General features: G+C 34.1%; 2 protein-coding genes and 1 long non-coding RNA gene across 3 annotated transcripts; 1 reads left to right on the top strand and 2 right to left on the bottom strand.

The window, feature by feature from the left end:
* Window positions 1-2,061: 2,061 nt before the first annotated feature.
* On the bottom strand, window positions 2,062-2,880 carry LOC100367116 (AP-5 complex subunit sigma-1-like). Its single transcript, XM_002734326.4, has one exon. It carries the CDS (start codon window positions 2,790-2,792, stop codon window positions 2,145-2,147), a length of 648 nt encoding a protein of 215 aa, XP_002734372.1. The 5' UTR covers window positions 2,793-2,880; the 3' UTR covers window positions 2,062-2,144.
* An 84-nt stretch (window positions 2,881-2,964) lies between these two features.
* Window positions 2,965-10,329, top strand: LOC100367261 (uncharacterized). Its single transcript, XM_085504373.1, has 6 exons — window positions 2,965-3,210; window positions 4,070-4,180; window positions 4,917-5,110; window positions 5,258-5,364; window positions 6,038-6,179; window positions 8,852-10,329. The coding sequence occupies exons 3-6, from the start codon at window positions 4,920-4,922 to the stop codon at window positions 10,041-10,043; spliced, it is 1,632 nt and encodes a 543-aa protein (XP_085360499.1). The 5' UTR covers window positions 2,965-3,210; window positions 4,070-4,180; window positions 4,917-4,919; the 3' UTR covers window positions 10,044-10,329.
* A 5,447-nt stretch (window positions 10,330-15,776) lies between these two features.
* LOC100366961 (uncharacterized) lies at window positions 15,777-21,937 on the bottom strand. The gene is made up of 3 exons (XR_438273.3): window positions 21,820-21,937; window positions 16,991-17,045; window positions 15,777-16,348 (listed from the first exon to the last, which is right to left on the bottom strand). It is a non-coding gene; the product is annotated as an uncharacterized LOC100366961 (long non-coding RNA).
* Window positions 21,938-27,202: the final 5,265 nt, after the last annotated feature.

Raw genomic sequence — 27,202 nt, 5'->3', positions numbered from 1 at the left:
CCAAAATCACAAAGCACAGCGATACAGGTTCAATTTTCTACTGAAAACATATTAACATCTCCATCTCATAAACGCGTTGGGCCGTTTGTGATGGCAGGTCCAAGGGACAAACGTATGTTTGTTTGTATCACTGTGTGTGTACTTTAAGGGTTGACCACTATAAACTACAGTTTCTCTGGGAAGAGCTGGTTGAAACACCAATATGTTTCAACTATATTGAGCTATATTATTATTTTCAGGATGATCTACATGTAAATTGTGATTGCATTTCTCCATCAAACATGTGTTCATGTGTTTTATGAGTATAATTTTTTTTTCTGTAATTCGCCATGTAGAATTTTTCAGCATTTTACTCTTTGCGAATTTTGTTTCCCATATCTACCACCTACAATTTCTACTGACCAAACCCTTAACGTTAAGATATTGGGTGGGGTGGGTGGGTGTGTTCTATTAAATTAACGAATACATATTTACATGTTGTTTTTCTGTCTTTAAAAAATCGTTTGGCGTCCCAGAGACAGAAGAAGACATCCTTGTCTGGAGCACATTGGTTCACACAAGTAGCAACACCCGTCACAAAAAAAAAAAAAAAAAAAAAACTACCGTATAGATCGGCTCTTGTGATTTATCAAAAACAAAATGCTATTATCACCCCCTTTGAGACCAAACGAGACGCCACATTTATCTTAGCCAACTTGGCTCCTCGAAACGCTCACCCTCGACGTGAAGAATTCGCAACGCGGCGTTAAAACGACAAGTTTCCAAGTTACCCTGAAGTTGTCTCAGTTTTCATCGAATTTTTAGCGACTACCTCGCTGAAAAGAAGTACTTCATATCCTCTTGTTGCACATGTCGCTTTCTTTATTTACCCGTTGCTTTTCACTCTTGTCTGAGGTTACCGACAAAAAGAGAAATCGCGACAGTTACAAGTCTTCAAGCACCAGTGTTGAGCTACCGACCCTCTCGTTTGTCTTCATCGAAATCAACACGGCTTATGACCAGTGTGACTAAAGGCTGAAGTAGACCTTGCAGACTCATACGTACATGTGATTTGTGTGCATGGATTTGGAACTACCATTCGCCATTTATCACAGAGTGTCGGAGTACGGGAGGTTACTGCCACCAAATAAACGCACGTGTATCGTCAATAGATTTGATGATCTATAGAAATGATGATACAGAGTGCTTTAACCCAGTGGCACTGTATTTCAATTTCATCTGTTATAAAGCCCAGAACTGAAAGTGGATATTTTGCTCCCACACGTACACCACACAAAAGACAGCCATGCGACACATACAAATGTTGGATACATCATTGATGATACTGAACTAAGCGTGTAATAGCATTGTCTTTTTCTTAATTGTCGGACACACTTCATGTTTTTTAATTAAAGTTCTTTATTTGACAAAATGCGTATTCTAGATATTTCGTATATGGGGTGTAATAAAACGTGTCAGAAACAACATCATGCTTAACTGTTGCCTCCAGTCGCTGACCCTATACCCCCACACATAGAAAGAAGTCAACAAGGTGAATTGAAACTCCAAGTAGTTAGCTGGCAAGACGTCAGTTCTGTCGAAATAAATTGACTGAACGAAAATATATTCATCTCTTCACAGCTGCCGGATTGTCACCGCTTCTGTCATCGGAAGGGAACAAAGACAAAAACGACAGCACTCCAGACACTTCACCGGGCGCGCCCCAAACACCATCTCTCGATGACAGCCCAACAAACGAAGGAAAACAGAAACTGGACGTAGCCAAAGACATTAACAACTCCATGCAGGGACAGCTACTGTTGCAGGTATTGTCTGATTTCGTATTGCTGTCAGCCAACTACAAAACATGATGTATTATGGGATAAGGTTATTCATTTCCGCTGTCAGTCACTGTCGTGAAATCGACAGGGATAGTAAAGAAAGTGACAAGGGGGCACAGTGATATCTCATGAAGTACCCGATCATTCATGTTTATACATTATTTGTTCGGATCGTTGTAGGACACCGTTACGATGGCATCCTTCTTTCAGCGCTGACTTGATTTATTATAATATTAATACATTTGTACTACAGAAAACAATGAAAATTTATTTAATAACATTTATAGGATTTAAAATGACATATCTTATTTGAATTAGACAGCGTCATTTTCCACTCATTAAGAGTTCCATTCCCTTTTCAAGTTGTTTCAAAAGGCGATGGTTCATGAATAATATTTGTCCATTTGGTAGAAATTGATGTAAAATCGTCGTGACTTTGTCAGCCTTGGTCATAGCTTCCGTGGGTTGCGAAATAACACGGACATATTCTTGAAGATAACGAATCACCGTTGTTAAAACAGTTTCAGCCTGGATTCGGTTTTCGTGTCTGCTGCAGACGAGAGCGAACGCACAGTTCACTGACGCTTCCCATACGACAATTCTCTCTTCAACGAATGGGTCTCCAGCTCGAAGTCGTAACACCCCCTTTTCAAACGGCAGTGCGGTCTCGTCAGAGCCCAAAATTTGCATCTCGTCTTCGTATGATCTACCTGACACGGCTCTCCGGAATGAAAATTCTGACTGGACCTGTTTAGCCACTATTTGTAGCTGCTCTTTGCGTACCGTCCGTAGTTCATGTCCAATCGGTGACGACCGAGCCTGACTCACTGCCAGGCCCTGAGTGTCAGTCGACCCCGTCGATATTATTGTTTCGACTCGGTCTAGTTCGATCGCTTCCTGTCCAAACGTTGTCGAATATATCACTCTGCACGTTCCAGGTTGAACCGTGTGAATCAGAAATGCATATACCATATCTGATATTGTCTTTAACAGTTAAATCATATCAAAATGGATAAGTTTATACAGTAACCGACTGTAACCTCACGCACCTTTAACATTCCGGAAGTAAACTAATACGCATGCGTTCTGCGAGTTTCAGATTTATTCGGTTCTGATTGGTCAAACATTTTAAAATGGCTGCGCCCAGTAGTCAAAGTTACCTCACGGTTTTCATTTTGGCCGCTTTCTATTATTTTAGGCCCTCGATGGATTTCTTTTTATCCTTACATCAGATGGAACGATTTTATATACGTCAGAAAATATTGCAACTCACCTTGGATTCAACCAAGTTGATCTTGTCCATCGATGTATTTACGGGATAGTCCATCCCGACGATCACCATGAACTCAAAGTGGTACTTGAGCACAGCTTGCCTGATCCGAGAAGACCGGTATGTATTGCTACATATCCATACGTCAAATACGAGTTTGTTTTTGTATTTTCTGAGATTGCATTTGTTATTGTATGAAAATATACAATCAATATCACTCGCCTATTGAGGCCAGTCTTAATACCAGACAGTAACTGTTTTGAATGAGTTTGGAACATTGTGTTTTTGTTTGTTTGTTTTGTTTTGTGACCACATTTATCTTCTACGGGAGATATTATGAGTTAATAAATATCCATATTATAAACAGTTTTCCCATGTACATTTTGAAAGATAGTTCCATAGAAATCAGGTACATCACAACTTTGACTCAGACTTAGCATGGGACTAGTAAAAACTAGTTTAGTTACTAGTTCTGGACTAGTGAACAATTTTCATCAAATCAAATACATTGTTGGTATTTTGGCTTTAAATTATGTACATCTCACATTTTGCGTTTACATACTGTGATTAATAACTAATACTGTGGAATACTTTATTTTCGCTGGAATTAATTTTCGCTGAAAAGGCTTTTTGGGCGTTTTGTATGGAATTTATTTTCACTGTTTTTTGGTGAGTTCAATGTGAAATATAGGAAAAAAAAGTATATTCGCTGGATTTTATTTTCATGGAATCATCCCTTCAGCGAAAATAGCGAAAATAAATTCCAAGCGAAAATAAAGTATTCTATAGTACATTAACCAACCCATAGCAGATATTCACATCTGTCAAAATATTTTTTACTTAAGTCTTACTCCAAACAAATGTATATCAGTAAAAGGAAAATTACATATCTTAAATAACAGCTAATCATGTTTTTACTCAAAACTTGCATAATAATTGGTGCAACTAATTCCTACCATTGTGTTTATATAATATTTAGGAATCCCAGCAGTCACTATATGATGTCACCAGTTCTGACTGTCCGGATTATAAGAAAGTCCAGTTTCTATGTCGGTTGAAATGCTTCAATGGAACTAGTACTGGTTATGTGGTGAGTAAAATGGAAAATGTTGTGCTAGGAGCTTGATGTTCATGAGTCAGTTCTTGACAACCAGTTACTGCACATACACACGTACATTCACAAAACATAGTCTGATGACCTATAGTTATCAGTTTTTTTTTTCTAGAAAAAAACTGCAAGAGGGAGCACTGCAATTCAGCTGTGACATCCAAGTGGGTTGTGGAGTTTTTGATAATTTTAAGTTAAAATAGCTACCTTGGGGCCAAAATTACTATCAGACAGGTCACAGTTGAAGCCTGTGGCCACATGTGATCCCCTGGTCAATCAGAATTTTATGGTTGCCAGAGGATCTGCTTCCCAGGGTAAGGGGGCGCATGGCCATGGCATGAGGGCGCTGCGCCCCTGTTCCCTTGTTTATAAAAATCCCTGGTTATACGAAAAACATGCTTATTTACTGGGACTAATTGTCTATAGAGAGCAGCCTGGTCTACCATAGTTATGCACTCTGAAGTAACTGAAAAAAAATTAGTATTGTTATTGATACATTTGTAGAGATAAAAAGACATAATTGAGTTGTTGTTAAATTGACAACATATTTTAATTTATCAATACCTAAATACTAGATGAAAAATCAAACAGAAGCTTCAAACTTTTGAAGTGTACGAATGTACGAACTATCCTAGTTCAGGATGCTCCAATCCCCAAATATATAAAAAAAGAGCTAGGTGAATTTTTCATCAATAATAATTTTTCTTTTGTTTTACAGAAAATGCACTGTACTGGAACCATGAGGTCATTCCCGGAAGTAGTGAAACAGAGCAGTAGGACGTCATGTCAAGTTCTCTTTGCGGCCTGTCAACCATTTATTTCACTTGCATCTGATGCCAACATTGATGTGAAAAATAATGTCTTCGGAAGTAAACATGAAATGGACCTGAAATTTAAGAATGTCGATGACAGGTATGTCACTTATTTTGTTTATTCATTATTATATGAGTTGTAAGTTGTTGCCATGTCAACTACTTGGTTATGAATATTTTACCCTATAGATAAATGTCAACCAAGTCGGTCATTGCCATGGTGTAACACTATCTCCTCTCATTGTAGGGTATTTGATGTGGCTGGATATCAACCAAGTCAGTTTGAAGGAAAATCGTTTTATGAGATTATACATCTTCATGACATTACTGCAGTCTTTGCTTGGCATAAACTCTGTAAGTATTATATATCATCTGAATTCCAGGGTTCTTCAGTATTATTAATTCCCCGGGATCAGTAATGTAAATTCCTGCAGTAGTGACATTGTTTTAAGCTCACGAGTATAAGGAACTGTACACCCCTTGGATTTCGGGAGAGAAATTTTGTTTCTGTCTTCATGAAGGCTATAAAATCATGTGAAAATTTAATGGTTTACCATATTTTAGTGCTACGGATATATATCATAGTATTAGTGTAATATCTGTGGTCAAAATGAGTATAAAAAGAATAAAAATAAAAAAAAAAAAAACTTTTTTTTGGCAAAAAGAAGATGTATTCTTAAGTATGTCCTATCAACCATATCTCTGACATGTCTGGGCTGATTTCATTCAAACTTTGAACAATTAACATCACACATACCATGGTAGGTTAATGATGCACATCATTTTATCATTAAAGAGCGGTCATTGCGCAGCGTGCGTTCAAATTTCACGTAAACAAACAATGCGTTTTACACGCATTGTGTACGTCGCCATATTGAACACGGTATGGCACGACGACCACCAACTTTAAAAACAATATTTAATGGTCATTAAATGCGAGTAATCTTTGTTACTAATTACTAAATATTACAATAATTTGTTTTACCGGTAATTCATTTTATTTTACTATTCATCTTGTTTTTTGCAGTGATAGACACATCTGAAATCAACACAATGTATTTCCGTATGATGAAATCTGACGGTAGCTGGGTATGGCTTCATACAAGAGGAAAAGTTGTCTACAAAAATTCAAGAAAGTTTTCTATCATGATGACTCATTGCCCTGTAAGGTAAGGCACTATTGTAATAATAATAATAATAATTTATTCCTTTTGCTTCATCTGATAGAGGTATGAGAAAACTAAATAATATATACATAATACAACGATTAAAGCATGTACATGAAAGCGTCACACGAAATAAATTAATAAATTAAATGCATAATAAGGCACCAGCCCAAAATTGCAAAAAGCAAGTAAATAAATAAAAATACGTGGTACTAAATCAGTGGTCAGAATTGGCCTGGCTGAATTAAAAACCGCTACATTATATCTTTACAGAATCTAGAAAGATTTATCAGCTCTGATTCATTAGATGTATTAAGTAGCTGATACATTTTTAAAGTGTTAGGTTGTAATTTTAAGCTCTTTGCATGCATACATACATGTATCATGCTGTGATCACTTGAATTAACTAGATCTTATGTAAATTGACTTGATATGATGGCATATTTGTTTGAAAATTTTTCATTGTACAGTGATGTATACATTTGGTGATTTGACAGCAAATTTGACAGAACTCCTTTTGAGCTGTGATAACTAACTTGTATTGTTCAATGAAAACATACTATGATCCACACACCCATATATACAATGTTGATGACCGTAATATATCATTTTCCGTTCGCTGCAATATCCCGTGTTATTCAGGAAATCAAACATAAAAACAGGACAAACAAAGGTCATAGCTTCTTTGCATGGGATTCGACAATCGCGAAACTATTTTGGGGTATTTCTGTGCTTAATAATATTCTATGCATATTTGATGATGGTCAATGTTGATTGAGTAAGGGTATGTTAATGTCATATTCCTCTCTGATAGCATTTTGATATTAAAATATAGAAAATAGAAATTCAAGTTAAAAATAAAATCATTCAATTTTTGTGGCAGACATTTGATTCACGTTTTCCATGCATTATTTGAGATCTTGCAGTAAACAGAAAATTTATTGCACTTTTAACACATTAAATGGAGTTGTCAGCCAGTTGCCACAAGGAAGATTGCAGTGTCTTCTAAAGCCATTTCACATGTCTATAATTCAATAAAAATTATACAATTCCACTGTAATATATATGTACTACTAAAAACAATATAATCAATTTTATAACATGCACAATGCTACACAATCTGATTAAAATCTGATGTAGTGTACGGGCTTTAATTATTTTGGCTATAAACTTATTTTAATTTTTTATTACTTTTGTTATTAATGCCTTTTTATTTTATTATTTTACTTTGATTTTGAGATTTTTTTTAATTCCGCCCTACCTACATCTGATCCGACGCCTGTGCAAGTCCCGTTCAAATCTCGCGTAAATAACAGCCAATCACAGCCCCCCTTTTATACAGGCTGTCGGTTGCTTACTTTTCATTGTAGCGATACTCTACGGGCAATCTTTCTGTACATTATATTTTGCCCACTTGAATAAACCATTACCCGGTAATAGAAAATTGATAGTATATTTTTATTTACAAAAGAAATTTCACATCATGTTACAATTTTTGTCATTACATTGAATATTTGTTTCACTTCCAACAAATGTGTACACTTCCTAATACATCTTTTTCCAGCCAAGGTTCGTTCATTCAGTCATCGCTTCAATTTTACATCACTGAGCATAATTATCTAGAATGGAAGCAAAAAAAAATAAGTAAATCGTAATGATTAGAACACTGTAAACAGCTAAAGTAAACAATGCAAACTGATTTTAAATTGCATAACACCGGCCCATGGCACCGACGCAGAAAATTGGAGCGAAAAAATATTTCCTGATCAATTGCGATGTGTTCCAAATAAAAAATATTTTATTCCAGTCCAAATCAGCTCAATTACTTTAATAAAAAGTTATTGTATAATGTACATAATGTTGATTCATTTTGATGAATATTTACAGCTACGGCTTCAATACCGTAGACGATTTTGGCCCGATCGTCAACAAAACATCACCCGTCTCCAGGGCAAGCGACTGGAAAAAGACACCGGTGTTCGGTGAACCGGTGGAAACAAAATCGTCACTCCCAGAATAACTACGCAAAATAACGATCTAAACTCGAAACATTCGAGCCACAATATTAACATAAAAATGACTTTCGTTGCATTTGACAATGATAAACTTACCGAAAAGCCATGTTATTCTCGGTCGCTATTAAACGTCGGTATAATCCGCCATTTTATTTGAGTGTGTTTGCCACCTGACTCTGCCCAGTGACGTCATCATGTGCGCTATAGAAGGAGGTCTGTGATTCGTTGACTAAAATCGTCGATAGTGGGTCTCGTTGAAATCTCGTTACATAGGCATCGGGTCAGATGTATGTAGGGCGGAATTAAAAAAAAACACAAAATCAAAGGAAAATAATAATAAAATAAAAAGGCATTAATAAAAAAGTAATAAAAAATAAAATTAAAATAAGTTTATAGCCAAAATAATTAAAGCCCGTACACTACATCAGATTTTAATCAGATTGAATGCTACACAATATTATGAAAATAATTTCCTGTACAATATAGAATCATATTTGCAAGGACAACCTGGATAAGAATATTTGATTTTTTTGTTTACAATGTTTTAGAAAATTAAAAGTTTTACAGTTTGTAAGGGGGGGGGGCAAGGGTTATTTTCGTTCAACGTAATTGCCTTCATGAACAGTTAAAGCTAACTTTCATTAATTTCTTCTGAATTAGGGAAGAAGACAGCTCGTATCTAAAACAGGAGGCTTTGATGAGAAGTAGATACGCCATTGAGGAGCTCGTCAAAAGTAAATGTCGGCCTGATAACGTTGAAGAAACAGACTATCTTTCGTGTAGCTCAAATTACGAAACACTACAAGGGCAGTGGGCAGATGATGGTCCACTCTCACTTCAAAACTCAGGAGGTGTTTGTCCGTCAAGTTACCACCAATCGGCTGACAGGCACTCTCCAGTGTTTCCCTCAACTTATGTGTATCACCGGTATCAGCCGCGAGAACGCTCAACAACGGTGCGAACTAAAGGCCTTAACACCGTCACACTACAACAGCATCAGATGCTGCAACAGCAGCAGCAGCAGCAGCCAGGACTGCAACAGTGTCAGTACTATGGGTATTCTTATGAACAAATACAGCAGTATGCATACATGCAGACGAAGGAGACATTGCCCCCGCAGTATGGTGCACACCAGCGGCTCTCACACTTGCCAATGGAATATTATAATAACAACAACAATAGCTATGTACAGTGGTCAGTACAAAGCCAGCCTGAGATCAAAAGTGAACCGCTATTCACAGATTTTGAAAAATACAGACATTTAGACCAGTTTTCTCTCACGCCTCAGACTTCGCCAGATTCATCATATAACGTGCAAAGTTCCGTGGTCATTTCACAAAACCTGTATCCAGTTACACCACTGTCACCTCCTCCATCCCCAGTCACCATGACAACAGGAATGTGCGTACAGATGCCCTCTCCAAAGCCACAGTGTACTGTTCAGGGTCTGCGCTCCAATCAGCTACATCATGTTGACAATTATCCCAACTCCTCCCGGAAAACAGTAACTCCCTCGCAGTTAAACAGTGCATACACGAACTGCTCTAGTCATCAATACATTCAGAATAAGTATAACGGCGTAAGAAAGACGCCTGTTACTTTACTGAATGGTGACAGAAACCAGAGTTGCCGCTACAACAACTTGAAGCATTTTCATAATTCACAGACAAAGTACTGCCAATTAGCTGAAGATACTTCCTCACAGTTGCCGCTTAATACTAACCCCGCTGTGGAAGTAGATATTGTCAGTAATAACCCAATAAGTGATCTACATAGAGCGTCTTCGTTGCCACCAATTGGTAGTTTTCTGGACTTTCTCAACGAAGAATTAATTGTTCCTATCAACACCTGATTCTCATAAATGCATTTTTATTAAAAAGGTTGTCAATTCTGCTAAACAGACCAGGCTTTTCGTCGCAGACATCTTCATTCATATTACCACATTGCCTGCTGATGTAATTAATTTTTGCAATTTCTGAAGACCTCTAGTGAGCGATGTGTTTAAAGTTGGTGGTGTAAATGAGAACACATTCGGCCCACATTGATATTAGTTATATGGGACCAACACTGAGTGTACACAGTTATGGTGACCACTGTCATGTAATTGAAAGAGAGCTATGCAACCTCATGTCCTATTATATTCCCACTCATATGTTGTATTTGCATTACTGAAATGATAGACTGATCATTGTTGCTACATTGTATGTGTATGGAACGCTCAAACTTCCATCTGTCTTCAGAAAATCAAAAATATTAGGCTTGTCTTCTTTAAGATTTTGAAAGGGTTTGAATGAGAGCGAAGGAAATAGTTGGCTATAATATGATTGGCTTCTCATATTCCAGTGAAAACAAAAACATTTGCAAATTTTCAGAGCCAACTCTTTACTGTTATGAAACAGGGTACAGAATAATAGTTCATATCAAATTTTCTAAGGTATTTGTTAAAAGCCTAATGAACGATATCAGTAAATCTTGGATAATTTGTAGCGGTGCTGTAGTTGGTTGTATGTTGCATGTTTTACACTGTCTATGCACATTTCACTGATATTGGCTACTCAGTTTTACAGTTGGTGTTCCCATGTTGATTTCATTCTATTTCGTGTCTAGGCATATGTGAAACATGGTCAATAATTTGTTTCTAGCTTGTTGTCGTCGTCCGTGGGTTAAAGTATTTTTATTGTTTTTTCTTTATTATTAAAAATTAAAGGTATTCCAGTTGTTTGTTTAATACTTATAATGGCAGGAAATTAATTTAACAAGCCTGGTCACCAGGTGAATTTCAGAATAGTTTTGACCAGAAACGGAACATGCAAAGCGTTCCTCTGTTTCAGTGAATGAGCTCTTCTGCATAACTCTCTAAACAGTCTTGGACTTGATGTTTTGGGAAATCTGATTATTGCATTTATTTAACCTCAGTGTCTGTTTCCTAGCGTTCATTCAAGATTACTCTGTTTTTAACTCTCCTGGTATATCACCCTCTTGTATCAAAGTCATAAAATGCTGTAACAATACTGTTGACTGCTTTAATTTCGCGAAGGCAAATTCACACAAATTTTGTGAACAAATGTATATATTTCTATACTTCTTACAAGCTTCAAAAGTAATAAAAACCATCAGATTCTTAAAAACAATGTAATATTTTTAACCATCATAAATTTGCCTCTCAAAACGTTTGCTAATTCACAATTTAACAGCGTTTGTGAGGACAACTTCTATGAAAATCATCGTTTTAAAGAATTACAATGGAATATTACTGCTGCAGTATTTTTCAATTTTTCCGGACTGAATTTGATTTGTGAAATCAACGTGGTATACTGTTCCTCCTTACAGACCCTGGATAAAAAGGGTATATTCGAGGAAAAACTTTGTTCTAAAATACAATTTATTTGCTGGTAACTTATAAAAGCTATCTTTCAAATGATGAACTTCACAGTTGCCTTGGATTGTATTGGTTAAATTAGTCTTGTCAACAGAGGGCGCTCTACGGGATACGTTGACGTACTGTAACTTCTAATGCTATTTAATGTATTTAATTTATTGTACCTTGTAATACTGTGAAAGACAAGTCACCAGTGAAATAAACATATCCACTTTGTATTACTTGTTGCTGTATTTTATTTAGTTTGCCATTGTTATGTACGTATTTAACTTGTATGAATGTGTAAGCATTGTGTTGATCTTATTCAATTTGTTGCTGCGTACTGTAATTTTGGCAGTTAAGTCTATGCGCCCTCTAGTGTCTAATCGTTATTAAAGAAAACCGTTGGTGTAGAGGGCGCTAAACAGTTTATGATTGAATATACCGATTCGCAAACTCTCCTGATACGTGGTTGACAGAAAACTGGAAGAGACGTGCAGAACTGTTTTTGTTTTTTTTTCGGAGGGGTATCTTCATCACATTTTTGAACATGATACGAAATTTGCGAAATTGTCCTTTCTTTCTTCATCCTCGACGATTTATATTTCACTAAATCCACCAAAACAATTTAGAAAAAAACAAAAAAAAAACAAACATTTTCTGTACATATAATTCAATCTAGTTTGTAAAATCAATTAGGAAACATTAAACAAACCTGTTCTGATACGTTCCAAAGTGGAACAGATTCAAGCACACTAGCAATCGTAAATGTTGTGTTTGCACATGAGCTACGCGACGAGCAACGCCCTTTAAATTTAACAGTTGTAGTCCCCCACAACCATACTGATAGTCTTTGGCTTTTCACATTGATTGATGAAACGTGATCATTGTCTCTTTGTATGACTGCGAATATGAATCACCAACTCACATGGACCTGGATTTACTGGCTAGTGGCAGTGGCCACGGACGTATATTTTATAGTTTAACTTCCACAGTAGGGAAACCTACCACAATTCATTGTTTCGTCGTATCATGCGCCCTCAAGTGATGATATTCTTAAACGAAGTAATGGATGTCTTCGGAACCAAATATATTTTGAACGACATTTCAGTCTCGCTCATTACGCTCGGCTATAATATTCCATTGGGCTTAAATTTTAAGCGCGTTTTTTAAATGTAAAATAGTTACCCTTTCCGCGGAATTAGTGTCAAGAAATTATATCCGCAAACAACGGTCACGTGGGGGATATGAACCAATTGATCTATCGGACGCGATAAAAGAGCATAGTGTTCAGCACGTTGAATAACATAACCCCTATTAAACTTGCGGCCTCGGTCGTTTCGTTTCTGCTACTGAGAAGCCTAGCCAAAATATGTATCCTAATCGACTTTCTCACTTTATACAGAGTTGCCTCCGGACCATTTACGTTTTTATAAGGAAGATGTTTGAAGGCCGGCATCACTACTAGTTTTCTACTACAATGTTTTAGTTAATATGCAAACAACTTAACCTGACATTTTTTTTTAAAAATACATACATGTACAAATACATGTTACCTGCAATTTTAAAATATATGTAATATCGTTGTGATGCAAACCTAGTTTAACTAAAAATAAGCGTTGAGAACAATACAATTGTTCTTTTTTATCTTTTCAAAATAAAATTCTGTCTATCTTGTTGTCGTTATCCTAAACTGTACACATCCAAGAAAACACTGAACATGTTAACTGTAAACGAGTATCCACCAATCACAGCGAGGGACTGGAATCAAACTGCATTCGGTGACAACATCTGCGCCCTCAACGACGAACCTCCAGTAACCGTTTGGTAAGTTTCCGCCCCAAGTGTCATAGCGCACCAAACCACACACGCAAAAAAAGAAACAGCGAATGAGTATATCGCCAAGGGCACAGGAAATAGCTCTTATGCAAGCAGTCTATTTTTATATGTTTCACACCAGAATTAGAATTTGTATCGACCCTTGCGAATGGCAAGTAGGACGCAGGCAGGGCGATTAGTAATCGCCATGTTGTACCACTAGGCATGGCGGGATCTTAAAAAAATTCGTTCTCCGTAAACAAGTTTATACTGTAATCACACAAAGCACATTATGGCATTTCTCGCTATTTGCATACAAATTGATATCAAAATAAAGAGTTTTATATTCGCGTAACTTTTGATAGAGAAAGGAAACCCCTGCGCCGATGTCAGGGTGACCAAGAGAAATAGTCAAAGAATAAAGAATGGGAACGAGATGGAGCAATCAGAATGTTGTGAAAGTACGGGATGAGATCGGTGCCAAAATTATGTTATTTGCTTTATTTGAGTGTTTTCTTCTTTATATTGTCCTTAAGTTAACATTTTTATATTGTCTTTGCATTACGTTGGCTTTAGCTTGACATTTTTTGAACTTTCATTATTTTGTTGTTTGTCTCATTATCATAATTTATGCAGAATCAAACACCCTAGCCAAGGTATTATGATACCTCGAACATTGAGAGCGAATTGATGGGCTGTATTTTGAATGTCAACTTAAGGATAATATAAGGAAGAAAACACCCCATATGAAAGTAGTAAATACACATGTTCTTCTATGCTATCGATATCGAGTCATTGCTCAAAACGTCACATTATTTTGAATAGCTATTTATCATCGATTATCTACTATACATTAGAATGCCGGATCCATTACTAGTTACCGGCATCTTGTGGCTAGGTCCCGGGGGCTGGGTGCGCCATGACACTTGAGGAGGGAACCAGTTAAGGGCAGGGTCAAGTATGTAATTCTCACTTATTTGAAAAAAGTTGTTTGCAAAGAAATAACATGTTTGCATTTCAAACTGTTTTATTAAAGGATACGCAAGCTTACGATTTGTAATTGGAAGAGGCGGCGACACGTGTTGCATGGGGTCTGCTCATTATCCCTCACTAGGAGGTCCGAGGGCATGCTCCCCTTAACAATTTTGAAATATAGACCCTCCGAAAAGCTATTTTCTGCATTTTGGGGGTAAAAGTTTTTTGACACAACGGGTTAAGCTTGATTTTAGGGGTCGACGCCCCCAACATTTTATTCGAGGGGACCGCGACCGTCCCCTATGCCCCTCTGTGCCATCGCCGCTGTTGGAATTTTAAAACTAGCTGGTTTTGAAATGGCAGACTAATACATTTAGATTGAATAGTCAGATGGGTAATTTTTTTTAATATTTTCAATACCAATGTAGTTGAATTGATTCCCTTTTTGGGACTTTCAATATCTGTGATGATGTTGTTTACAATTTGATTATATGATGCACCATATCTAGATTTTGTGCCATGATTGGTCAATACGTTGTCACATGGGATTATAAAATTACGGACATAACGACATAATTGACGGTACTTTGGGAATATTTCAGAAAACTAGACAAACCCTTCCTTTATATTTGGTTTATATCGTGTGTACTTGATTCATTGTAGCTCTATATGTGTAAAATACTTATAAAGGACTGAGTCCGCGTGCCGCGTTGTGTTAGTCGATATGGGATCCATAGCGACGTACACAACGCGCGTAGAATACATTGTTTACATACATGAAATTTGAACACGCCCTGCGCAACGACCACCGCCCTTTAAATATTGTCATTTATGGGGAATAAGATAATTAAAGCACCTCCGAACGGCACCCCTTTTGTCGATCTGACGTTCAAACAGTTATAAAATTTACCGAGTGACACTTGTACCTCACAACAATCTTGAGGCACACCGCCGAGGCGAGGTGCGCCGCTGATGTGGTACGCCAAAACTTATTTGACTGATTAAAAAGGAACAATCAGTTGCTTTATAATAAGATTATTTTATGTATTATATTCGCAAAATTTGGCTGCTGTAAAAAATATGCCTGATTTTGTTCAAATCCACGAATTATCAAGCCCGCTTCCATAAGAATGTTCAAGTCTGGTCAACAGTTTGTTCGTATTTCCTAGCCATTAAAAAAATTTTCACGCAAAAACAAGCCTATATTTTTTAAATATATGCAAATGTGGGTATCGGCCACCAGTCTAAACAGTGAAGTGTTGTTGACATATAGAAGTTATATTCCATATGGCTGCTGTATTTCATTTTTTGTGTTGAGTAATAGCATCCACCTCCGCCTTTCCGGATATCTAACGCAAAGGACCATGGGTACATCAAATGATCTCCTACAATGGCTGTTTCAAATGTATACAAAAATGTGTGACAATATTACTATTTAGAATTTTCATTTGTATTTTTAATCTCATTCACCAGCAAATTGAATACAAAACATTAAGTTGTACAAATCTGCAATCAGGAATTATCTGGTTGTTATAGCAACTCGCAACTCATGAATACTATATTTGATGTCTCGGAACTCCATGCATTGCTGGCATCGCTTTCACCGTTCGTCAAAGACATCATCATGAGTACCAAAACCTCCATAATGTGAACGAGGCACAACTGAGCGGTGCTACTGACGTCACAGTCATACGTCATGCTTATTGAGTTTCCGGTGCCCGTTTAGAATACTTCTCTCGGTAATATAACGTCATGTATGGCATCGGAAACAAGGATAAACTTGACAGTTTGGTGATCAAGCCCTTAACTAAAATATGAATGTTTCTATGCTGCGAACCACGCCATCAAGGCAGTCAAAAGAAGAGACGCCGTGAAAGAAGCAGTGCCCGATGCGGCGGTGGTGGCACCTCCTGGTGTACCCGTTGGGCTGTCTCCGGCTGTTGTTGGCATCGCCGCGCCAGTCGTCTGCGGGGCATCTGTACCTGCGGCTGGCGTTGTGGCAGACGCTACAGAAAAGGAAATGAGAACACGTATTTTAGACTGGTGGACTTGTCACAAGTGCCAGCACAATAATAACATCTAATGTATAGATAAACAGATAAAAATAGATATATAATGGAGCTGAAAAAAAGGTGGTATAATTTAATGGGTTTTATTTGTAAAGCAATGCGTCTAAAAGACCAGCTGTCCATATTCCTGAACTGGGTTACGAGTTGGGTGAATGAATGTTTAAGGTGGAAAACCAATTAGTGTATGAAAACATCATGCCAAAATGTGTCCCCGTAAACGTGGTCTATTTTCACGCTATCACGTGTCATTTATATATTCACATTACTAGATTCTGTTAGAAAATAAATAGAGTCATCATCTCCTACCAAATTTGAATTCAGTGACTGTCACATGATTTCCGTGTAAACACGTCCCCTATAGAGGGACTCTGGTGTAAAACATGATCACAGCTCAATTCCTCAGGATTGTTGACCGATTTACTCAAAACAAGATAAATATATATAAACACTCTCGAGTTAAAATTGAATAAATAAAGTACTAGTATATTACACCAAAGACTATAGAGTCTTCTCTATAGTCTTTGATTACACCCTGTTGAAAAAAAAACGTACGAGGACGTATGAAATATGACAACTTACTCTGTTGGAATACAACGAGTAGGACAAGTATTGCGACAGCCAGTGATGTATTCATCTGTGGAATTCAAGAAGAACACATTTATTACATTGATGCTGAATATATTTACCATAAAGGCACAGTACATAAAGTGTAAATCAAACAATTATGACCTAAGTCACGTGCATGGAATGTTTCAACAAAACTCTGACAATATCGAGGGAGATTGGAAAATGAATTCACCCAATAGTTTGTAGATCTGAAATGGTAGTTAAACAATATGGAGGGAGAACATATTATTTGTTTGATATTCTATATTTGTGAACACATTGTATTATGATTTATACGACCATTATTCTTCGAACAAATACTCGTATTGTAAAAGCAATATTTTACATGGAGTATGACATCTGTGTACATCGCCCCTTGTAGTTGGATTGAAGCCTCTCATAGCACGTGTTAACAATGTTTCGTGCGAGTGACTTCGTTAAGCAATCAAAACAGTTTCATGAAACTTCATAAAAATTGTTGATACCGTGTGAATATATTGGCTATTGTTATATAAAGTCGTAGAGAGGTGCAATTGTACGTGTCTGCTGAGCAATGGAAACTTTTTAATTAACTTTAAAATTTGTTCTTAAGCTAACATTTGTTGATATGTTAATCAATATCACCCCACATACAAAGGATTGCGCCCCCTATTCTCTGTATTGTACCTACACATATTTATGAATATTAATGAGCGTGTTATTATCTTGAATAACTAATCGTTTGGATTATGGCTTTCGAAATTTTGACTTAACCATCGAACCAGGGTTTTAACTCCGGATTTTGAAATAAAAACAGCTGATAAAATAGTCATATAATTAAAGCATGTTATGCGAGATGTTTATAGAATCTGCAGTTATCTCTAATGTCCATGCCGCCTGGTGTTCATATTACAATACATTTTAATTTTACTGTCGTTATCACAATATGTCGAACGATAATGTTTACGTAGCTGTTGATGTAACTGTGGTAGTTATTACAAAACTAGTAGGTAAATCGATAAGAATTGCCCGACACATTGTGAAATTATCTAATTAAGACAACATTTATAACAAAGCCGGATACATTCATGTTGCAAACCCAGACTACCTGTCGTCGAATAGTCAAGCCCAGCCTAGAGCCATAAACATGTTGTAATTTGTGGTAACGACAATAAAGCTATAAACAAAGTCTCCATACACTAACTATTCTTAAGTGTGTAATTACAGGAAATAGATAACATCGTAACACATTGCTCTAAATTTATCTAATGTAATCAGCAACATCCCATACATTTCCTCTCTTCCTGTTCAGAAAAGCGTATAACTGACGATTTGATGATATCACACCAATGATACCGAAACTGTTCACAACAGGTTTATTACTTAATTTAAGAAAAAATAAGAATACTGACAAATAACACAAACCGCCACATTGTATAATGACAAACCAAAAACCACAAGTGAAATTTAATTATGGCGTCTTGGCGGCACATCGGGTGTTATTAGTTAATTAATTAATTAGTTAATTAACTAACTAATAAACTGCTCTCGTATCACTGATGTTTACTCACATCTTGTTTTGTCGTGTTATTTGTTTTACAATAACTCTAAGTATTTTGAAAATTGTGGTCTTTTTTTTATTATGGGCTTCCTGGTCTAAAATAATTCCCACATAGACACGTCTTTCATTTGGAAACGTCTCAAAACAACGGATGTATACAAGTATAAACAGACATTTTCTATTTATGGCTTACAACCATCATATCATCAAACAATACGTTAATTTATATTTAACTTGGAAACACCATACATCGAGTGACGCAGGAACCCTCTTGGCATATTGTACTGGATATAAATACATACATCAGATATCGATACATTTATCAAAATACCGTTAAATTACATATTGTTCACAGAGTTACCGCCAACGTAAAAATTAAAATAAAATGTTGATCAGCATTACATTCTGATAATTTAAAAAAAAGTGTTGTTTTGAAATGACTTTACCAAGAATAACTTAACATTGATCAAATCATTTTATTGGTTTCCAATATAACTTAAATTTCATCTGCGTATGATTAAATTACATCTTGTTATTTTAACATCATATTACACGCCCTGGGTTACGTTTTACTCTATAGCACCGGTCTGTTTTCCACTCACGAGGCGCGCACACACAGAGTTACTTTTATGAAATGTTATCAGGATTTCACGGCGGTGCTTCAAATCAAGCATTTACATGCCATATTGAGGACGGTTTCTGCAATATTAGGTGCGAACGAGAGAGCAGAGTGAATGACGTACTCAAATAAAAACGCCACGTGGCACTAAAACCTGCAAGCTGTCTATTATAAACTACTGACCCATGTAATTCGTTTCACATCTCGTGATTTCGCACGAATGCGATATTCATTGCATGATGAAAAGGAATATAAATTAACGGATAATCCCCATCCTCCGTTGCAACATTTTTTTTTCACACAAACGAATAATTTTACTGTGTAGACTCTATTTTGTTAGTCGATTTAAATGAATCATAATTTTGGATATATTCTATGAATGTTTTAAACTGGAAACTTCCGTGTGACAGTTATGTATTTACGGCGTCAAGCGCGACAATGTCTTTAACATGTGTGACGTCGTTTTCTTACTTTCTAGGTCTTCCTACATATAAAATTTTCAGTTTTAAATTATTATTAATAACTTAACAACGTACAGATTACAAATTAGGAAACACATTTGGATTATTAGGTAGCAGGATAAATGCAATAAAAATATCTTTGGCATTTGCTCTATGTACTAATGTGTGTCAATTACAATTACTTATCGATGAAATATAAACAAAGGTTATTTCGAAAGGAAGATGAATCTCCTGAAATCGGAAACAAACATCGTTCAACTGAAGTGTATTCGTATATTCTTTTAACGAGAACGTTACGATTCTTTATTTATCGTTAATGTGGGCGTCTGTGTGTGTTAAAACAAGAGATAACCTAGCTGAGAGTACAAAGTCACAGAAGTGCCGTTTTATTCATTTTCGAATCTGAACAACTTTGGTTTGTGAAATCCCGATATCGACTCGGTGAGTAATACTACGATGTTGCTGTTTGGTTTCCTGGCTGTCAAAAAATAGCTTCAGGTCGTGCTGATTTGTATTTTCTAAAACGTCATACCCCAAAAGCAGACGGGACCTCAGAGTGACTCTTACTAGTGTGAAGATGCAGTTACCATTTCAGAAATGATGGAAACAAAATTTAGAAAAAAAAACATACACAATTTATACTTCATGATGTATTCTTCACAATGGTTTAATTTTTTTTTAAAAATCGAGCGTTTTTTTCACCCAATTCATTTATCGCATCTGTTTATTTTTAGAGTCATGTGACACCAAAACACACAAAAATGTGTTTGTTTTTTATCGAAAATGTCATGCTTTTTTTTTTTACACATGTATAGATTTGATATGTTTAGATCATTATTTGTTTCGTACCCTGCTACCTTAACGCGAGATAATAAACAAGTTTGTACATCCTTAATAAGATGTAATTACCAAGTCTGGAATTTTTCTGGGCTGTCTGAAGCTTGAATGAACATTACATAACACGTTATTGAATCATTTTCTACTTAAATTCATAGATGCAATTTTTCCATTAACCCGAGAGGACACATGAATCACGCAACCATTCAACCGGAGACGTTTCTATTTCAAGTTGTGTATATCGTTTATAGTCAGCATTCGATTTACCTAATTACTGAGATCCTGAATAACTGTTCTGTTTACAAATTGTATAAGCACTGACTGTAGACGTCATTAACCAAATGCTTTCCCAAAGCATAATGTAACACTGGAGACTGAATCATTCCACTAAATACTACTTGGCCAACTCGAAATTCCAACAGGAATTAGAATACATGTAATTATGTTATGTGTGTTTTGTTGTGTTTGTATGTTATTTGCTCCCATTTTATTCATTTCGAATTAGAGTATCTTTCCGAGTTTGATTTGGAGTTTGGACAAAAACGGGATTTGCACAAAAATGGGCGAGGCGCAGTCGACTGACCGAAATCGACACTGTGGTTGGCGTTCGGAAGTCTGTGACGCTTACAATCAAATGGCATGCAAAAATACGCCAATATACAATTTAAAAAAATACCTTTTCGTAATATAACGCGTCACAATAGATTTGTTGTTTAAACGATTCTTTCTAATGATGGAAAATAATAAATATTCACGCACAAACATGTTTGTGCACTCGTGTACTATAATCCCCAGGCATTGCCTAGTTATCGTATAATAACTGGGCAGCATGTGGTACTCAACAACCAATGAGACCGCGCCATGTTAGTGCACAGTATCATTATCATAATGCAATATTAAACTCACGCCATTGGGAATACTTTTTTCCCACACGCACTGACACACTGGATTGAATTGATTTAATAAACATTACGTTATAATATAATATAATTATTAGAATAATTATTAAAATAGTTAATATAATTAAAATAATTATTGCATCCACGTATCACAGACACGTATCCAACTGAGCGACGTCACAAGTCGAGTTCACCTAAAATATTTCCCGCTCTCAAAAATTAATGTAGACTGAGTACCAGACATGCTACCACGTGTATAAGTAGATTTTATTTTAAAATTGAGAAAAAAAAGAACACATAGAAAAACACGATTTAGTTTATAAATATATCCGACTATCGACTTTAATATCGTACATAGTGAAACATATGTTAGGAAATGAGAAGGATTCATGTAAATATAGGTAATCTCCTATTTTGTGGGAAAAAAAAACACTTGAAGATCTTACCTTGTATTGTGGTATACGTCGGTCTTAGAGAATGCTTCTATGACTGGAATCCGCCTAACTGGATGTGCTCGAGACAGCGTGCTATTATCTACCCAACCAACTGTCACTCCTAATTTGCATATAGGTGGAAACCATCCGGCACTTTGTAAGGTGGAATGTGTAGATTGGGATGGGGTGGGCGAAATCAATTAACCTGAAAAAGTTGGCATCAGTCCCTCATATAATATTCTAAAGCATATTCAATTATTTTGTTACTATTCGTAGTTTGCCGTACTTGTTTTTCGAACAGTCATTTCCCCCTTTTCGAACTTCACCCCTCATATGGAGTGGTATAGTCCCCTGTACCATATGTGGTTAATGTAGTCATGAAGCAACTTCGCAGTGTTAGTGACTAAAACTGGAACATCATATACACCAATCTAAAACCCAAGATGCAACTCACATTTGGTAACTCATTTGTGTAATGAAAGTCATTTGTTGACACTCACCTCCGATTTCTGTTGTTCGTGGAGCTGTTTGTTACGAATGACGTCATGAGTTAAATTACACACGAACCATTTGTGGCGGCGACAGTTTTCGATGACCTAATTCTCAGTGACAGTTTTTTGAATGAATTTTCAGTAGGTATTACTAATAGTGGTCAGGACGGGTTGGGTATCGTACTGTGTGCGTGTTTGTTAATAACTGTGACATTTCGTATCATTGTCACTGAAATATAACGATTAGTTTGAAATTCCAACATATATTTAATATTAGTTTGAAATTCCAACATATATTTAGTATTAGTTTGATATTCCAACATATATTTAGTAATAGTTTGATATTCCAACATATATTTAGTAATAGTTTGATATTCCCACATATATTTAGTATTAGTTTGAAATTCCAACATATATTTAGTATTAGTTTGATATTCCAACACATATTTAGTATTAGTTTGAAATTCCAACATATATTTAGTATTAGTTTGATATTCCAACATATATTTAGTAATAGTTTGATATTCCAACATATATTTAGTAATAGTTTGATATTTCAACATATATTTAGTAATAGTTTGATATTCCCACATATATTTAATATTAGTTTGAAATTCCAACATATATTTAGTATTAGTTTGATATTCCAACATATATTTAGTATTAGTTTGATATTTCAATATATATTTAGTATTAGTTTGATATTCCAACATATATTTAGTATTAGTTTGAAATTCCAACATATATTTAGTATTAGTTTGATATTCCAACATATATTTAGTATTAGTTTGATATTCCAACATATATTTAGTATTAGTTTGATATTCCAACATATATTTAGTACTAGTTTGATATTCCAACATATATTTAGTAATAGTTTGATATTCCCACATATATTTAGTATTAGTTTGAAATCCCAACATATATTTAGTATTAGTTTCATATTCCAACATATATTTAGTAATAGTTTGATATTCCCACATATATTTAGTAATAGTTTGAAATTCCAACATATATTTAGTATTAGTTTGAAATTCCAACATATATGTAGTATTAGTTTGATATTCCAACATATATTTAGTAATAGTTTGATATTCCAACATATATTTAGTAATAGTTTGATATTCCAACATATATTTAGTAATAGTTTGATATTCCCACATATATTTAGTATTAGTTTGATATTCCAACATATATTTAGTATTAGTTTGAAATTCCAACATATATTTAGTAATAGTTTGATATTCCAACATATATTTAGTAATATTTTGATGTTCCAAGATATATTTAGTATTAGTTTGATATTCCAACATATATTTAGTATTAGTTTGAAATTCCAACATATAATTAGTATTAGTTTGATATTCCAACATATATTTAGTAATAGTTTGATATTCCCACATATATTTAGTATTAGTTTGATATTCCAACATATATTTAGTATTAGTTTGAAATTCCAACATATATTTAGTAATAGTTTGATATTCCAACATATATTTAGTAATATTTTGATGTTCCAAGATATATTTAGTATTAGTTTGATATTCCAACATATATTTAGTATTAGTTTGATATTCCAACATATATTTAGTATTAGTTTGATATTCCAACATATATTTAGTAATAGTTTGATATTCCAACATATATTTAGTAATAGTTTGATATTCCAACATATATTTAGTATTAGTTTGAAATTCCAACATATATTTTGTATTAGTTTGATATTCCTACATATATTAATAATAGTTTGACATTCCAACATATATTTAGTAATAGTTTGATATTTCAACATATATTTAGTATTAGTTTGATATTCCAACATATATTTAGTAATAGTTTGATATTCCAACATATATTTAGTAATAGTTTGATATTTCAACATATATTTAGTATTAGTTTGATATTCCAACATATATTTAGTATTAGTTTGATATTCCAACATATATTTAGTATTAGTTTGATATTCCAACATATATTTAGTATTAGTTTGATATTCCCACATATATTTAGTAATAGTTTGATATTCCAACATAAATTTAGTAATAGTTTGATATTCCAACATATATTTAGTAATAGTTTGATATTCCAACATATATTTAGTATTAGTTTAATATTCCAACATATATTTAGTAATAGTTTGATATTTCAACATATATTTAGTATTAGTTTGATATTCCAACATATATTTAGTATTAGTTTGATATTCCAACATATATTTAGTATTAGTTTGATATTCCAACATATATTTAGTATTAGTTTGATATTCCCACATATATTTAGTAATAGTTTGATATTCCAACATAAATTTAGTAATAGTTTGATATTCCAACATATATTTAGTAATAGTTTGATATTCCAACATATATTTAGTATTAGTTTAATATCCCAACATATATTTAGTATTAGTTTGATATTCCAACATATATTTAGTATTAGTTTAATATCTCAACATATATTTAGTAATAGTTTGATATTCCAACATATATTTAGTAATAGTTTGATATTCCAACATATATTTAGTATTAGTTTGAAATTCCAACATATAATTAGTATTAGTTTGATATTCCAACATGTATTTAGTAATAGTTTGATATTCCAACATATATTTAGTATTAGTTTGATATTCCCACATATATTTAGTATTAGTTTGATATTCCAACATATATTTAGTATTAGTTTGATATTCCAACATATATTTAGTATTAGTTTGATATTCCAACATATATTTAGTATTAGTTTAATATCCCAACATATATTTAGTATTAGTTTGATATTCCAACATATATTTAGTATTAGTTTAATATCTCAATATATATTTAGTAATAGTTTGATATTCCAACATATATTTAGTAATAGTTTGATATTCCAACATATATTTAGTATTAGTTTGAAATTCCAACATATAATTAGTATTAGTTTAATATCCCAACATATATTTAGTAATAGTTTGATATTCCAACATATATTTAGTAATAGTTTGATATTCCAACATATATTTAGTAATAGTTTGATATTCCAACATATATTTAGTATTAGTTTGAAATTCTAACATATATTCAGTATTAGTCTGAAATTCCAACATATATTTAGTATTAGAGTGATATTCCAACATATATTTAGTATTAGTCTGAAATTCCAACATATATTTAGTATTAGAGTGATATTCCAACATATATTTAGTATTAGTTTGAAATTCCAACATATATTTAGTATTAGTTTGAAATTCCAACATATATTCAGCATTAGTTTGAAATTCCAACATATATTTAGTAATAGTTTGATATTCCAACATATATTCAGCATTAGTTTGAAATTCCAACATATATTTAGTATTAGTTTGAAATTCCAACATATATTCAGCATTAGTTTGAAATTCCAACATATATTTAGTATTAGTTTGATATTCCAACATATATTTAGTATTAGTTTGATATTCCAACATATATTTAGTATTAGTTTGATATTCCAACATATATTTAGTATTAGTTTGAAATTCCAACATATATTTAGCATTAGTTTGAAATTCCAACATATATTTAGTATTAGTTTGATATTCCAACATATATTCAGCATTAGTTTGAAATTCCAACATATATTTAGCATTAGTTTGAAATTCCAACATATATTTAGTATTAGTTTGAAATTCCAACATATATTCAGCATTAGTTTGAAATTCCAACATATATTTAGTATTAGTTTGATATTCCAACATATATTTAGTATTAGTTTGATATTCCAACATATATTTAGTATTCGTTTGATATTCCAACATATATTTAGTATTAGTTTGATATTCCAACATATATTTAGTCAATTATGCTTGGTATCAAACTTTGTAACAAAGTGGACCTGTTCCGATATGACGCATGGCATGATATAATATACACGCCTTGTTGCAGAAAGAAAACAAACAAACAAATGAAGAACCACCCCATTATATTTCACACATCTCCATGAAATGTGAATGCGAGAAATAATTTGAAATGAATAAAATGAAATGAACAGACTATGATGTATGCAAATATTCTAATGAGCTAGATAGTATATAATATATAGATTAAAACACCCAGTAAAGGATATAATAGACTGAAATTATGATAACAATAATTGAAGATTAAGAACACTGATAAAACATTGGTCTTACTGTAGAAAACAATCTATAAACTTTCATAAAAACTAAATACTGTTAAACATTTTTTGCTAATTTCAATGGAATTCCAAATCGAGCATATATGCAAATTTTAAAATAGAAAATAATTTATAGATATTTAAGTGTGTCATAGAGTGCCAAGGGAAATCAATATAAACAGAATTAAATAGTTGTACCAAACCAACCAATCAATGCAGACATGGACCCTGAATATTTCGTCGGAAAACCACGTATGATGTTTTATTACACATTTTCACATTGAGATAATTTCCTTTAATATTATCAAAGGGACAGAAGACCAATGTTATGTTTAGTGATAAATGAAGGTGTGCAATAACATCCCGCATAGAAAAGCGTACAGTATATTAATGATGATGATTATGTATGATTATAATCCACATATTCCATTGCACAATGGGATTCCAGTTGGTGATCTCTGCCATTTCCACTCCCCTAAGAAAAACATACACAAAACAAACAGTGGCGCTGTCTTAAAGTTACCCCAATTTATGGCAAGCGTGTGCATTTTTCGAGTGCTATAATTTGGGCATATACGTTGAATACACTATTTGATTATGCTATGGTATGCGACATTGATTGATAGGAAGGATGCTGCTATAAGCTGCATGCAATTGGTAGAACGTAATTAAAGAGAAGTATTTTACAATTCGAACATCTGTTCTTCACTATTCGTGATATATGGCGGTCAGACGAGTGCCGAATAGCGTGTATGCGTGATTCGTGACTTAATATT

The sequence above is a fragment of the Saccoglossus kowalevskii genome, chromosome 10 (genome assembly GCF_978046115.1).
Source record: "Saccoglossus kowalevskii chromosome 10, keSacKowa6.1, whole genome shotgun sequence".
In the NCBI taxonomy this organism is placed as follows: Eukaryota; Metazoa; Hemichordata; class Enteropneusta; family Harrimaniidae; genus Saccoglossus; species Saccoglossus kowalevskii.
This window is presented reverse-complemented; position numbering and strand designations above follow the sequence as displayed.